General features: G+C 37.1%; 1 protein-coding gene across 11 annotated transcripts in view; it reads right to left on the bottom strand.

The window, feature by feature from the left end:
• The window catches only part of WDR33 (WD repeat domain 33), a 108,572-nt gene that overhangs the window by 28,911 nt on the left and 62,595 nt on the right, over nt 1-17,066 (bottom strand). For 2 of the 11 annotated variants that reach the window (XR_011570229.1, XM_019968994.2), the window contains one exon: nt 6,986-14,783. The exons of 8 other annotated variants lie outside the window; for them this stretch is intronic. Coding sequence is in view for 2 of the 3 variants with exons in the window: in XM_019968994.2 (XP_019824553.1) it covers nt 14,680-14,783 (104 nt within the window). In the remaining variant the exon portion in view is untranslated. Of the gene's footprint in view, nt 1-530; nt 569-6,985; nt 14,784-17,066 lie in introns of those variants that run through there. One more of the 11 variants, XM_070801730.1, reaches the window with a different exon arrangement.

Genomic DNA, 17,066 nt, shown 5'->3' with positions numbered 1-17,066 from the left:
AGTTTTGCCAGAATCTTTTTGGGAATATTTGCACACTTTTGGTAAATGTGGTTCCCTATATAATTCTGCCCATCTACTACTACTCATGCCTTGGAAGAAAGGAAGGTAACAATGGCAAAGTTAGAGAAATTTATCTATATCAGAACAAAAAGGTTATGTGAACCCCTAAATACTGCTGGGGTAAGTGTATATCACATGAGTCCCAGAAGGCTGTGTAATTTCTAACTACAATTAGGAGTTTTTTCCTACAAAAGAATATTCAGATACAGCCGTACACTCTAATTGGATCTTGATCATTATTTTCATTTCTATTTCAAAGCAGAAATAGATAATGGAGAAAACCTCAACTGGAAGCTTGGTCATGTTATCTAGTTTCCATCATAATGAAAACATATTCCAATAAAATAAATATCCATTAGTTCACAGTGATATAAATAAGAGGAGGAGAGCAGCTGAATCACTCATACATGAAAATTCCAAACAACTTAGGTTTACCCTCAAGGATGTGGAGCATAATTCCCAATGCTTTAGGTGTGGGCTGTGCCTCATGACTTCCTTTCAAAGAGAACTGTATGGAGAAGAGGGAAAGAAGTCGCCTTACACTGGTGAACTCTGACAAACACTGCTTCAACATGGTGATCAAAGTCAACATTAAGTCATGTTGACAGTATACACCTCATATTCTGATGTGACAGAAGTGGCACTTTACCTCTGTGAATCTCCTCCCCAAATTCCAGAACACCACACCAAAACCAGTCATGAGAGAAATATGAGATAAATCCCAATTGAGGGCCATTCCACAACTACCATAAAACTTCTCATCAAAACATTGGCAGCAAGAAGACACAGAAACAAAACCTTGATAGTGCTAAAATGAGAGGGGCAGGCAGCTTGGAATCTAGGATTCTGTATCTAGCCAAAGACTCACTATAAATGAAGACATATAATAAATTTTCAGAATTTCACTCATAGATCTCAGAAGTAAAAAAAAATTAACTATTCCAGAAATGTGGAAACCAAGTAATGCTTATTAGGAAATGTGAAAATCCAAAACAGCTCAAATTAAATGTAACATATTATAAAGAACACCATGATTTCCTCATGGAGGTGTTTAAAATTTGCCATCTTCTTGTACTTGAATGAATGATGAAAAGCTCAGAGTTCAAAAACAAACAAAACAAAAGAGTGTTCTTGGGGAAAACAACAGATGAGTGTTTTATTTTGCCTCCCTCTCTGAGCAGTGTCAAGAGTGAATTATACAGATTCTCAACTTCACGTACAATCTACTATATTTACTTCCCTCTGGAAGAAATAATCAAGAGATAAAATGAGATTTGTCCAACAGGCCCACAGGTACAGTGTCAGAACAGTTTCATTTGGAATCAAGGATATATTAAATATATTTTATGTAGGTACTATGTTTAGTGTTCATGTGCTATACAAGGGTTAATAGTGAAAAGATTTGTAGTAAACCATCTGTTTAAACCTCAGATGTCATTTACCAGTTCTGGCCTTATATAATTTACATAACCCTTGCTAAACCTTAATATTTTCATGTGTAAAATGGATTACTCAATTATTGGGGGCAGTTTCAAGAATGAAACGAAATGTATGAAGCACTTAGCACCATGCCTAGCACACATTTTGAATAGTCAAATTATAAAAGTTCTTTATTTTGATCCAATCTCTTCCTGGAAAAAGCTCACCACAAGGACAGATTTCCATGTAGAGTTAGTTGTTCAGCAAGAGCTGTCACTACCATGGACAGAGTACGGGAAAGCAGAAAATGGTCCACTGGAAAGTACTTCCCAAAAGTCAGACTTCTTAAGATTTTCCTAAATTTCAATCTTCAAATAACCCATGAGTTCTAATTACCAATACCCAACCTAAGTATTAGACTTGATCTAATGCCATTATTTTCTCAGAATTGGAAGACCTACAAAATTGAAGTCATCATTGCATTTATTATGACTGTATTTTAATTAACTAAGAAAAACAGGTAATACATTTGATGACAGATAATAGAATAAGTAAAATTATGTACCCAAGCTCCTTCCTAAATTACTTTTTAAAAATTTACAGTGGATGTACTTATTCCAAGACTGTCACTGACTATAAAATTTATGAAAATTTCAAAAAACTTCAACTTAAAATGTTGACATGCTCCAAAAATAGATGGGTTCATGATGAATAAACCAGAGCAGAAAATAAAACCCATAATACAGAATGGACTGTTGGGGCCTTAAAAAAAAAAAAACAAAACAGGATCTAGGGACAGCTCAGTGACAAAGGCTGTGATACTATAATGAGGGTAATTACAGAACTCTCCATAGAGCAACTTGTCCAGGCTCTCCTCCTGCCTTCCCATTTATATAGAACAGCTGCATTCAACTAAAGCCAGACAATGGCTTTCTAAACAAAGCAAAAGGTAGCTGGGAAGAAATCCCAGACAGGACTTAAAGTTGGAGAGGAAAGCACAAAGCTTGTGCCAATGCCACACTATGACCCTGGAGAGAGGAAAAAGAAAGGAGAAGTGAAAAAGAAAGAAAGGGGAGGGGAGATTAGATAGGAGAGGAGGAGGAAAGGTGAGGGGGAAGAGCGGAGGCCCATCCAACCAAGAGTGAAATAAACTGAGGACTCCATCTCAGAACACAACACACTTACTCTGGCAATTGTGGTAGTTGCCTGTTTACGCCAAGACTGTTCTTCCCCATTTAGTTCACTACCCACAAACATACACCCGTGAGTGTGGCACACACAGAGTCTATAGTGAGGTCTACTATGGACAGAGGAGTGTTCTGGGCAAGTCGACTTTCTCAACTGCAAAAGAAATAAAAGACTGTGACTTTTACTAACCAACATAAGTTTTCATTTAAATATTTGGCCAACTAAGGATCACTGGACATTTGAGAAAAATCAAACAGGAAGAAAGACCAGGAAAAAGAAACAAACTCAAGTGATTCTAGGGAAAACACAGGAAGAACAGACCTAATCGAACTAAAGACACATATACACACACCTGAGTTGCTATGTGAAGAGTTTTAAAGGGTACATGCATTTCAAATAAACAACAAAACAAGACTACCATTAAAAATGGAAAGGCCAGAGAGCCAACAGGAGGTCTTGAAACTAAACATGAAGTGGATAAAATAAACATTTCACCAGAAGGGTTGAGTATCAGATTGGGCATGAATGAAGACTGTATTCTGGAAGATAAAACAGAAGAAATCCCCCAGTTCTTAGAGCAAAGGACAGAAGCAGAAAATATGAAAGAAAAGGTAATACAAGGTAGATAGCTCCAAGAGGTGAACACTGAGATCCCTAAGACAGCAGAGATAATGGGAAATGATAATCAAAGAAAGACAAAAATTGTTTGAATGGAATAAAGATTTGAGATTGCACATCAAAGTGAGAGAAAGAAATGAAATTTAAATTAAAAAAGAAAAAAGTCCACAGAGAAAAAGAGATGATTTAAAAAACATTCAGAAGGGAAAGCCAGGTTACATACAAAATAATGAGAACTGGAATAGCATATGATTTCTAATCAGCAGAACTGAGAGAAGGTAGTGGAGGCCTTTAAAATTCTGAGGGAAAAGGATTTCAAATTCACAATTCGAAACCCAAACTATAAGTCAAGTATGACGACAAATTATAGACCTCTCCAGATGTAAGAAATCTGGTATTTACCTCTCAAGCACTGTTCGAAGGTGGTAAACAGAGTATATCTTTTACTAAACTGGGAGGCAGGGAGTGGACTTAATAAGGAAAGGCAAAGAAGTCCCAGTGTGTCTGCAGTTGCAGGCACAGAAGACAATCAGTCCAAATTAGAGCAAGAAGTCAGAGAAACAGGTGAAAAGTATCTTCAAAAGCAAAAACAAAATATTTACTGTCATCGCAGAATTTAAAAACTTCCTATGATAAAGGCTTTTAGTGCCATTAAGAAAGAAAAGAAATTAGAAATTTTAAGAAAAACTAAATTATGACATTATTTTAACAGTTTATAAGACAACAGTTAAGAAAACAGACTCACTTGATCTTGACATTCAAGTAGGACAACTTTTAACTGCCCACACAGTTTATTATAAATCTGATAACACTGAGATCAGTAGGATCATTCATAGTCACAATTCTACTTATTGGTTTCTTTTTTTTTTTAAGAATGTTCAGTAGTTAAAAATCCTTGGGAGTGTTTGTTTTTTTTTAGTGTTTATTTTTAAATAAAGACAGATAAAAAAAGGTAGAAAGACATTGAGGGCATAGATTTCCTTAGGTAACAAAATGGTGAGTCAAGGAATGTTGTATAAAGGTGACGGCCCCAAAAAATAAAGAACTAAGAACATTTAAAGCTATATGAGAAACTATCAAAGCAACCATAATTCAGAACAAAGGCATGACTGGTGGTGTCAATACTTGAAATTCTTCACCTTTCATGATAGGAAGTAAACAGGTACTGTGTCAGGCAGATATACCAAGAAATGTATTATTTTAAATTCTGATGGTAACCACAGAAATAAACAGTTTAGAAGGACTGTCCAAATTCCATCCCTCTGTGGTGCCGGAGAAAATTCTACATGTGCATTTTATTTATAAATTTGTAAAATAAGGTTAGGAATTTCCCTGGTAGTCCATTGGTTAAGATTCTGAGTTTCCACTACAGGGTGAGTGAGTTTTATCCTTGGTCAGGGAACTAATTAAGAAACCACCTGTCTCGAGGCACGGTAAAAAAGAACTCCCAAAATAAACGTAAATAAAATAAGCTTACATTTTTAAATGGTAGAAATTTTCTAAAATGTTAAGCCTACAGAATCTATAATTTTTGGCTGGACCATAATAACATTCTTAATCATTAATGACTCCAAGATGGTGAGGAATCTCAGAAGTATCTTTCAAAAGAAAGTTTGAATGTTATCCATTAAGTTTCCTGTTAGGATTCTATCATAAAGGAAAATTTACATAAGTGGGAACAACCAAAAGGTACAGAAAGCTTGGTGCACAACTATGGGAAAACTCCTTGCAATTCCTAAACGCCTATCAATGATAATGGTGAAATCAGCTATGATCGACACATGCTATGAAATGTTATAGAGCAGTTACCTGAGAAAACGGGAATAGTAACAACATGAAAACATGATCATGATATACTGTGTTGTGAGGAAAGCAAATAGCCAAATAATACATGTAGTATAACCTCATTTTAGTAGGTTTTCTTCAACGTCTTTTTATAGATGCATAAGAGTTGCAGAAACATTCACACCAAACCATGAAGGAAATAGTGATTATCTCTCGAGGAGGGGGAAGACACTGACTTTTTACTTCTAAGTGCTTGAACGTTTTATGAACCTTTATTACCTTTGTAAAAGGTAGAAAATTCTAAAGTAAAGTTTCAAAATTAATCCCACCCAATTCTTTCCTTACCTGTCCACCCCTCCCTTCCCCCAACACTGATGTATCATAGATCTCAGCCTTCCATGTGGCACAGGGTGGGAATGTGTGAATCCAGACATTACAGTTCTCTCCAAAGCTCACCTCCATGTGTTACACAGAATATACTTGTTGCCATGAACAACTGATGGAAACAAATGCATCTTAATGTTGCATGTGGTCTTCAGCCTGGTTGGTTAGGGAATGGTGCGGCTAACAAAGCCAAGGTTGCAAACAATATCCACATGTAGGTTCAGTAAGTGTTAGGAAGTCAGCCTGAATTTGTATTCATCATCTGTAATCTTTCTGGTGACAGGACAAGATGTGGAAAAGTCAACATAAACCCATATTAACTAGTGAGGACACCTCTTAAAAGGTAAATACTGACAGTGGGCTCCAGTCTCTTGATTGTATTTTGAACACACTTGTGTAAATGCATAACCACAGTTTATGTATTTCTTTGCCAGTCAGCCACACTAAGTTGAGTCATCAATGTTTCCCAGAGAGAAAACGTAGGTTAGCCAGGTATTTGCAGCAACACCGCCTGTCTGCACTCTGTGGGACCAGTGTGATGGTGAGGAGTGTGGGACCACGCAGTTCTCAGTTTCTGGTATTTAATTCTCATCTTCAGCCATCACACCAAACACAAATAAAAGTAATGTGGCAGAATGAAGGTTTCTCAACCTTACTGTGCTTGAAGAATGACTTTTCATTTACTAATTTTCAGAAAAGGCAAAAATAAAAGGAGAAAATCAAAGACTGAAGAAAAACAGAATAAGGACTTATAATGTGACCACATTGACAGTTATATAAATATCTCTAAAACTGGAGAATGTGATTTCAATCTAAAGTAAAACGTCTATTTGAAATGCTCAAATAACTCACACCACAGAGATGTACCATTTTTTTGGCCTTTATATTTTTTCAAGATATTATAAACCTAGTAGTAATAAGATTGGGACAGAATATTCTGCTGTATCTATGGAATATCTCAGTATATTTTATATATTCACCAAGTATAAATTTACCTAACCAGAACTCAAAAAACCAGCTAGTGATTTGTGTCTGACTCTCTGCAACCCCATGGACTATACAGTCCATGGAATTCTCTAGGCCAGAATACTGGAGTGGTAAGCTAGTCCCTTCTCCAGGAGATCTTCCCAACCCAGGGATCGAACCCAGGTCTCCCGCATTGCAGAAGGATTCTTTACCAGCTGAGCCACCAGAGAAGCCCAAGAATACTGGAGTGGATGGGTAGCCTATCCCTTTTCCAGGGGATCTTTCTGACACAGGAATCAAACCGGGGTCTCCTGCATTGCAGGCGGATTCTTTATCAGCTGAGCTACCAGGGAAGCCTAGTGATTCTCAGGAAAGATTCAAATATAGTATCTATTCAAAAGCCAAACAAGCAACCAAAAAAAGGAAAAAAACAGAACTTTGGACACAGTGCCTGGGGAATAATGGAAGTGAACAACTGCCTTAAGGTAGTGCTGTGGTTCTAAGATGACAGTGGAAATAAAGTATGAGGACTTACATAAATAAAGCTTCAAAAAATAAGTCATACTTCCATTTCAGTAGAATGTTATTTATTTAAATATGGCTTACAATACAATTAATTTTATCAATGACACTTCTAAACCTAAGAATCACTACCGAAATAGGATAATCTTATATAACCCATCCCAACTCTTGATCTAGTAATCGCCTCATAAATAAACCCTTTATTTAATCTTTCCTAATCAATTTCAACCTCCTCTTAAATCAAGTTAACTTAAATGTTACGTTCTTTATATCTTCCATGCTTTCCCCATCTTTCCTAGCACATATATGATTTAAGCAACAAACATTTGCTTCAAGCCTGCAACATGAGAAGTGCCTTCTGTGTACTTCTGGGACCCTCACAACAACCCTGTGAGGTAGGTATCATTAGCCCCACTTTACAGAGGAGGAAACACATACAGAAGAGACTGACTTGCCCAGTAGCAGAGCTGGGATTCAAAGCCAGACCTGCTGCTCTTAAGTGAGTAATGTTTAAGGTACTCTGGAGGAAAAACAAAGACTGCCCAAGTAGAAACTGTGAGTGTACCCAGAATTTTGGAACAGCTAGAAGGAGGTTCAGTAACATTAATGATTTCTTCTTCCTTGTCCCTTAACCACTGGAAATAGCAATTACACTATACTCTCCTATATTTTAAAGGTAACAATACACATAGCAGAGAATTTACCCCTCTGTTTTTTTATAGAAAAAAATGACATTACAAATAAGATTTGCACACATCATTGACTATGAAAAGACATAGTGTACTTGTACTATTCTGGTACTTCTGTTAAGTGGACAGCTACAAAGAAAACATAAACGCAAATCTACTGGTTACAGTAAATAACAGTAGAGTCAATTTTGTGGAGATCATGAAAGTGGGATGCTGCCCAGATAAATTATAAAACCTTTAAATCAAGGTTACTTTAAATCAAGAGAACATATCATAAACCTTTGTGCCTAAATTACAAGGAGATATATTCTGGCATTTACATGTAACGTACACACAGATTAAAAATGGTACCATAGTAAGTTCCCTATCAATCTTGAAATCTGTGATAACTCTGGAATACTCTTTCCCATGCAAAAATATTTACTGTACTTATTAAATAAAATCTAAATAGTTCATTATAGAGTGTTTAAAACCATGATTAAACACATTTTTTTTAAATACATTTTTTTATGTTTAATGGTCTTTAAGAAAAAACCTTATTTTGAAAAGTTATCATCCTTAGTTTGGTCCAAATCAACCATATTTTTTATGCTACTAGTGCTCTACTAAAAGCATCAAGATGTCAAAAGTTTTGCAATCTAAATTCTTTCTTAAAGGTTTTTGAGATTCTCATAAACATTCAAAGCTAGCATGAAGATTTTAATGACAAAATGTGATTATATTCTTTTATCTATAGGAAAATTCTATACACCAATGGCAGAACTAGTGATATCACATGAAGAGACTAGTTTACCTACAATGTGTCTGCTTGTCTAATGGAGCTAAACATTTTGAATTCTATCATGTGACACTACCCAAATGTGCTCTATACTTTTAATAAAGTCTTAATTACAAACCTAACTTTTCCAGTATTAAAACTTACTAAGCTGTTATCAAATGATAAAAAGATTCAGTGTTAAGGCAAATACTCTTAGTTTATTGTTCAAGGTAAAATACAACAGAAAAAGCCTATTCTGCAGTTTCCTAGGAGGCAATTTTGTTCTGAAGACCTTCAAATTTTAAAAAGATTACCTCTAGACTTGCATGAGATGTTCTAAAATATCTGATTTTAAAAAGTTACCACTTTAAAAACTGCAAACCTGTAAGAACTACCTCATGAATTAGAGTGATACTTTTTTCTGCACTATAATAACACAGTGCTTACAGGGAACTCAAACAGGGACTCTGCAACAATCTAGAAGTGTGGATGGGGAGGGAGACAGGAGCGAGGCTCAGGACGGAGGGGACATGGGTGTGCCTATGGCTGGTTCTTGTTGATGTTTAACAGAAAACAATAAAATTCTGTTAAGCAATTATCCCTCAATAAAAAAATATATTAAAAAAAAAAAACACTTGGAAGAGGAAAAAAAAATAATGCAGTGCTTACTTTAGGATATATATGAAGATATTAAAATAGATGCTTTTAAACTAAAAATCTCCAGCTATCACTTGTACTGCTCATGAAAACGGGAATGAATAAACGGATAAATATAAATTTCTTTTCAGTGACCTTCAATGAATATGACTAGAGTGGAGTTATGAAAAACATGGTCCTTTTATTTTTGCCTTGAGAGTTCATAAAGAATTTTACAATTATTTTAATTATTAATTGTAAGGTTTCAAACAGTGTTCTTAAGTCTTAAAAACCTTTACAATCCCTTTGATGTATATGGCTACGTATTAACACAGACAATTCAGAAAACAGACAGTTGATTCTTCCCAGATGTAAAGAAAGAACTCCTGAAGTACAAAAAGCTAATCCTGAGATGCTAAATTTAGTGGAGTAAACCCTTAGGATTCCAGAGAGATTAATAAAAGTTTATTGATCTTATTTCTTAAAAAAGAACATGTTTTTACCCACTACAGGTATCCCCTGCTTTTCCAAAGTTCACTTTACACCGCTTCACTTTTATGAAAGACCTACATTAGTACAGGCATACCTCAGAGATGTTGTGGGTTTGATTCTAGAACACCACAATATAGCAAACTGCACGAACCTCTGGTGTCCCAGTGCTTGTGCTCACACACACTGTGGTCTATTAAGTGTATAAGAGCAGTGCACCTAAAAACACAGTGTACATACCTTAATTAAAAACGGATGCTGTTGGAAAACGGCATGATAGGGCTTGTGCAACACAGGGTTAGCAACAGACCCTCAACTTGTGAAAAACGCTGACAGAAGGAAATCCAAAGAGGATTTCTGCTTTTACAAAAAAGGCAAAAGCATTCAGGTTTTGCAGGAAAGCCAATATAGAAGAGTGGTCTCCCTGAACAACGAAAGTGGTGCCATCAAGCTCTTTCCTTAGGAATTACACTCAGCATCTCTGCATCAAGCCATGGTAGCTGTGCACTGCAACCGTAAGCATCCATGCTTTGGATCAATTTATTTTGTACATCTGTTCGTAAGCTGTGTCCTACTTTAGGATAGTGGGGGAAACCTATAACTACTTATAACCAGCTGAAAACTGGCAAGCTTCCCAGTTGCTGTTTTATAAAAATGTCCCTGTCAATATCATCGCAGCCTGTTCAAGTGACAGACCAAATATGTCACTGCTATTAAATCTTGGCCTCCCCATCAGCTGGTTCCTACATAATCAAAGGCCACTTGGACTTAAAAGCTATGGGGGGCAGGGGGCGGGGGGTCGGAGCAGTCACTTCCTCTGAGAACTAATCTAATGCTCACAACTAAGCCTCAATGTTATTACAAACTGATCTGACAATTACAGCTAAACCATTCTGTTCTGTTGGACAATCTCACTAAACATCTATTAAATTAAGTCAGAGATCATGATGAGGTGAGACAAAAATAAGGTCCTGCACAAAGCACAAAATATCAAACGTCTCTCTTATGCTAAAAGAATGACAGCCCTCACGTCCTTAAACCCTCGTCCCAATGATCCAGTCCAAAGCCTATAATATAATCTTCATAAGATCCTCTTACTGAGACACCTCAAATTCCCTAAGGCCTATGTTCTTTGCTGTGACGAGTAATAAATAAACTTGTTAAACTACAAGTATGTTTCTGGTGGTCTCTGACTGCAGGTATACTTGTCAATACTAATTGCAGAATAAAAACAGACTAAGTCTTCTAGGGTTACAAAATGACTCTAAAACATGGGTATTAAACACTCTAAAACATGAGTATTAATACTCATTTCATTATTCATAAGGAAGGCCACTTTGGATGATTTTGGTGTAAGATTTCTTCCATTTTGCTTTTAATGTCAAAACCATGCTAAAATGTGCTGAAGAATTCAGATGAAAAGCAGGTATTACTGCTAGTCATACTGAAAAGGCATAGGAGAAACCCATCTAGCCAAGCTGTTTAGGAGAATGAGCAGGAGTTTATCAAGAGTCATTTCAAGTAGAGGCATGTGCAAAGTGTCTGCGTACATCCAGACTCAAACGCAGTTTAAAACCAAGGGTCCCATGGAAATACACAGCAATAAAACCAAAGGTATATAAGGAAAAGGTGAAAGAAAATAACTCTTGCTTGCTTTTTTCTTAAACAACAGTGCTCATCATAACTACTGGAAAGACCTGGATAACAGGTTAGCTATGAGAAGAAAATGAAGATTTTAATATGTACTTTCTCACTGAAAGATTTGTTTAAATGTGCGAAAAACTCTCTCTTCGCAGCTGAATGTTTTTTTTGTAAGAATTAATCTGCTAACTTAGAACAAACAAGTTTCTATAACAGAACCAAATCTACTACAGACAGTAAAATAAGGATTCTGTCAAAAAATATTTTAAAGTTAATCTACTCATAACTATATGTTTAACACAGAAGTTAAAAACTATTAAGTCTTGAAGAACCTGAGGATAATAATAATAAAAAAGAAGTTTCTGGACCAAAGAAAAAAACAAAATATCTTTAAATTTGTCAACTATAAAATTTGCTTTTCAAAAAAAAAAAAGCCCTATATACCAAAACAAACAAAAAAAATCACCCATTACTTACTTTCCAGATAAAACTGGAAGATTATCATGTCTAGGGTTGGGGACAGAGGTGAGTGCATGCAGTTCCCCAGGTGTCTACTGTGTCCTCCCTGGCCACAGAAGACATGCCAGGAACTTCAGTCTGGAGGTCTCAAACATGGAAGTCGCTGTCTGCAAAGGCACGCTGTTCCTGAGGAACGTGCACTGTGTAGGCATTCTGGTTGAGAAGAAACACCTTCACCACCACTGCCGTCTATCCGTGTGCTACACGCGTTACAATCTGATTCCCCTCGTCAGATTTACTTTTTGCAGGCTATGAATACCCAGTTACTCAACAAGCAGGACAAGCAATGATTTACACTTATATGAGGGGATCATATATGGATGTGAGAGTTGGACTGTGAAGAAAGCTGAGCGCCGAAGAATTGATGCTTTTGAACTGTGGTGTTGGAGAAGACTCCTGAGAGTCCCTTAGACTGCAAGGAGATTCCACCAGTCCATTCTGAAGGAGATCAGCCCTGGGATTTCTTTGCAAAGAATGATGGTAAAGCTGAAACTCCAGTACTTTGGCCACCTCATGCGAAGAGTTGACTCACTGGAAAAGACTCTGATGCTGGGAGGGATTGGGGGCAGGAGGGGAAGGGGACGACAGAGGATGAGATGGCTGGATGGCATCACTGACTCAGTGGATGTGAGTTTGAGTGAACTCCGGGAGTTGGTGATGGACAGGGAGGCGTGCCGTGCAGCGATTCATGGGGTCGCAAAGAGTCGGACATGACTGAGCGACTGAACTGAACCGAACTGAGGGGATCATGCAGTTAAAAACCACAACTTCTATGTATCAATAAAAAATGTTCAAAAGCATGTAATGCCAGTGTTAACTTACAGTAGGAAAAGGAAGCTTGTGGTCTCCCTTGAGTCCACATGGTAAATGAGTCCACAATGTTTAGAGAGTATTGGTAAATACTCATGTTACATTTTATTTAGTTTTATATCCTTTCACCAACATTTGTACCAGAGTATTAGAAGTAATCCAAGAAGGCTGACTGTTCCGCTAAATTCAACCTCCTCTGTAAATCTCTTCTACATTTAATTCTTTCAAGAAATGTGGATTAATCACCCATTGGATTTTAACACATTTATTCAAATGTGACTGTAAAATAATGATGAAGGAAACATCAAAATACTGACTACTATTCTTTTTACAGTCTAGACCTTAACAACAGTGCCAAGCCTTGTCCCTTTCAAGCATCACAGTCCTTGGCGAGCCTCCACCAGGACTAAAATTCTCCTCTAACATAGTGAGTCTGTTAATACCCATCATACCACAGGCTTCAATTTCTAATATCCAATTCCCCAAATCAGAACTGTATCATCTTATTTCCTCATGGTGGGATGACAGAAACTTTTCCTTTTTAAAAATATGGTCCAAAATATAAAGGGAAAAACATTTAAAACACTTAATTGAAAAGGTTAATTACAGTAACATTTATGTAACATTTAATGATGTTTCTGCTAGAATTTAATAAACCAAATAACTTGCCTAGCATATACTCTTGAATGTTTGTGTCAATAAACCTTTTATTTTTACCCAGAACACCCTTGGTGATTTATATTTTTATGATATATTAAAACATTAAATCTGTAAAACTAAAATTATCCTCAAAAATTAGATTGACAAGCCACTTGAAAACTATGTAAATCAAATAGTTTTCCTAAATCTCTGAGAACTAAATAAAATGACCTGACTTGACCATTACAAAAAATATGTAAAATATTAAAAACACAAAACTTTTGGTTGAAGTATTTCAAAACATTCAGGGCCTACTATCCAGCATTAGTGGCTCAGTCATGTCTGACTTTTTGCAACCCATGAATGGTAGCCTACCAGACTCTTTGTTCCATGGGATTTTCCAGGCAAGAATACTGGAATGGGTTGCCATTTCCTTCTTCAAAGGATCTTCCCAAACCAGGGATCAAATCAAACTCCCCCACTGCAGACAGACTCTACCGTCTGAGTCATTAGGAAAGGCCCAAAGTACAGGCATTAGCTGGGAAAGAACACTACAGGGCCTACAGAGAACATTACAAGTGAGCACTGTACTATACGACCTCAAGAGGGAAGCAGGGTATACATTCATAAATCATGGAACTTACAATGCTCTTTACCATCTAGTATGTCCTATAACATCATGCTGTTTGCTCACTTTACCAGCTGGGCCCATATCTGCTCCACCTTATATAAAGATTTAGCTCCTACCCAGCAAATAAGCCTTACCCCAGCCAGTCTGTTGTCACCTGCCAAGTTGGATGGGACAGGGACAGAACATGATCAGGAAGCCCAGACAGATGATATTAGATTTCTGTGTTTAAGTCTTGTCTACTGTGACAAAAAAAAATATGTGGAATATTCTTTCCCCAAGACTTCTAACTTATCTGCTGGTCACATTACTCATCAAAGATGACCAAAAAATGACATTTTACTGGGGCTATCACTAGCTCGCCCAACTTTATTACATTGCTAAATGGAGTCTGAAGTTTAAAACTGTGATCAATTTGGTCATTGCATAAAATACCTGTTCTTTTCCCAGAGAAAAATAAATGTTGTCTTGATGAAGCTGTCTAGACACCAATTACCACAGTCTACTGCAATGTGATAAACAGTGAAGACTGAATAGCTTCAGTTATTTTTCAGTTATTCAGCACTCTGAATTGGTTCACCATGGGACTAGGCCAATTTACAAAACATGTGAAAAAATAAAAACTAGGGAAATGTTGAAAATGCAGCTTAAGTGTAAAGATCGTGCCAGGTATCCGCAGAAGAATCAAGCACAGAATCTTGAACAGTGGGTAGTCATTAGACACTCAGGTCATCTAACAAAAACAGAACCTTGAAGTGTCTTCATGTGTTCGTGCTCAGTCGCATCTGACTCTCTGCGATGCCACAGACTGTACCTCACCAGGCTCCTCTGTCCGTGGGATTCTTCTGGAAATAATACTGAAGTGGGAAGATTTCCTCCAGGGGATCTTCCTTGACCCAGGAATTGAACCTGAATCTTCTGTGTCTTCTTCACTGGCAGGCAGATTCTTTACCACTGAGCCCCCTGGGAATCCCTTGAATGTTTCCATATGAGATCCTAGAAAACCCAGTTCTAAGTGCTGAGTTTTTTATACCTGAAAACATTAGAAAATCATGACAACTGTGTTTAAACAAGTACTCCTATTTACGGATGACCTGTAAATAAAACCTGTACTAGTGAAACACCAATGACAATGGTTGAAAAACATTTAACAAGAAAAGTAAAATACACTTCTGAAACAACCATTTTTGCGCTTAACTAGGCAGAGCTAGGGAAACAGGTTCTGAAACTGGCTTTGAACCTGACAAATAGCATTCACTGAACACTTGTTATGGCACTAGTTAAGTACTTCTTCTGAATTAACCCATTTAATTCTCACAGCTTAGTACGGTCGGCACTATTATTAATCCCCATTATATACACGAGGACATACCAAAGCAATGTGACTCACACAGCTGCTAACAGCTAAAACTGTGACCAACATTCAGATTCCAGAGCCTGTGATTGTGGTAATACGTAATACTATCTCTTTATAAACTAAGTTTTATTATGTAACAGGAAACTAATAAATGAAAAGTTAGTAAAAATGAAAAACTAGTAAAATCAAAATAAGTAAACAGACATTTTCAAAAGGCTACAGAAACAAATCAAGGAAAGGAAATTAAGAAAGCTATACACAAGAGAAGGTGAGATGACAGAAACTACAAATCGACAAAATAAAGAATAGTGGGGAAAAAAGGAAAAATAATTGAATGAAAATATCTTTGACAGTCTAAACTACTTAATAAAAGGCATAGGGGGAAAAGAAGCATGAAGGAAACATTAGAACGCTGAAAATACTCTGTATCTTGAACTAAGAGGTAGTTACAGATGAATGTTTAAGTATGTAAAAATACCTCATACTGTAAACTTAAGATTTGTATATTTTACTGTATACGCATATGTACAATGATGTAAGAGTATAAATACTTTTAAATATCTTTAAAAACATGAGTTGGCTTTGAGGCTCTATTTACTACTTCAAACAATAGGATTAATTAAATGATCTACCGTCTTACCAAAAGTATTTTTAGAGCAAAGTGGCAGTATCTCATGGGACTTACCCTACCCATTTTAACCCTTGATAATAAATGTATCCACATGCTTGACTTTCAGGCTTTTGGGTCTGCCTTAAAACAAGAAACTACAGGAAACAGACAATCTAATCCAGGTTAATTATTTTCAAATAGAACCATCCAATTGAAAAAAGCAGTGCCTTCTCAAATCTCCCTAACAGCTGGCAAAGCTAAACATGGCAAAATCTCAGCAAAGGAAAGCCTGATAGCTCACATAATATCCTATTATCTTATCTTTCTAAAAAAAAAAAAAAAAACTTCCATAATTAACTCCAAATATGAAGTCCTAGGGCTTCCCAGGTGACACTACTGATAAAGAAACAGCCTGCCAATGCATGAGACGTAAGAGATCCAAGTTCAATCCCTGGGGTTGGGAAGATTCCCTGGAGGAGGGCATGGCAACCCACTCCAGTATACTTGCCTAGAGAATGCTATGGACAGAGGGGCCTAGAGGGTTGCAAAGGGTCCTTAGGGTTGAAAAGAGTTGGATACTTCTGAAGTGACTTAGCACACATGATGATGTCCTAATTTTCTCCCTGGCTCCTTTATAGAGCTATATACAATAAATCCAATCCTCAATTCAGTTCAGTTCAGTCGCTCAGTCATGTCTGACTCTTTGAGACCCCATGAACTGCAGCATGCCAGGCCTCCCTGTCCATCACCAACTCCCGGAGTTCACTCAGACTCACGTCCATCAAGTTGGTGATGCCATCCAGCCATCTCATCCTCTGTCGTCCCCTTCTCCTCTTGCCCCCAATCCCTCCCAGCATCAGTCTTTTCCAATGAGTCAACTCTTCGCATGAGGTGGCCAAAGTACTGGAGTTTCAGCTTTAGCATCATTCCTTCCAAAGAAATCCCAGGGCTGATCTCCTTCAGAATGGACTGGTTGGATCTCCTTGCAGTCCAAGGGACTCTCAAGAGTCTTCTCCAACACCACAGTTCAAAAGCATCAATTCTTTGGCACTCAGCTTTCTTCACAGTCCAACTCTCATATCCATACATGACCAATGAAAAACCATAGCCTTGACTAGACGGACCTTTGTTGGCAAAGTAACGTCTCTGCTTTTCAATATGCTATCTAGGTTGGTCATAACTTTTCTTCCAAGGAGTAAGCATCTTTTAATTTCATGGCTGCAGTCACCATCTGTAGTGATTTTGGAGCCCAGAAAAATAAAGTCTGACACTGTTTCCACATCTATTTCCCATGAAGTGCTGGGACCAGATGCCATGACCTTATTTTTCTGAATGTTGAGCTTTAAGCC

Source organism: Bos indicus, chromosome 2 (genome assembly GCF_029378745.1).
Source record: "Bos indicus isolate NIAB-ARS_2022 breed Sahiwal x Tharparkar chromosome 2, NIAB-ARS_B.indTharparkar_mat_pri_1.0, whole genome shotgun sequence".
Classification (NCBI taxonomy): domain Eukaryota; kingdom Metazoa; phylum Chordata; class Mammalia; order Artiodactyla; family Bovidae; genus Bos; species Bos indicus.
The sequence above is the reverse complement of the archived record's forward strand: the minus strand, read 5'-3'. Positions and strand labels throughout refer to the sequence as shown.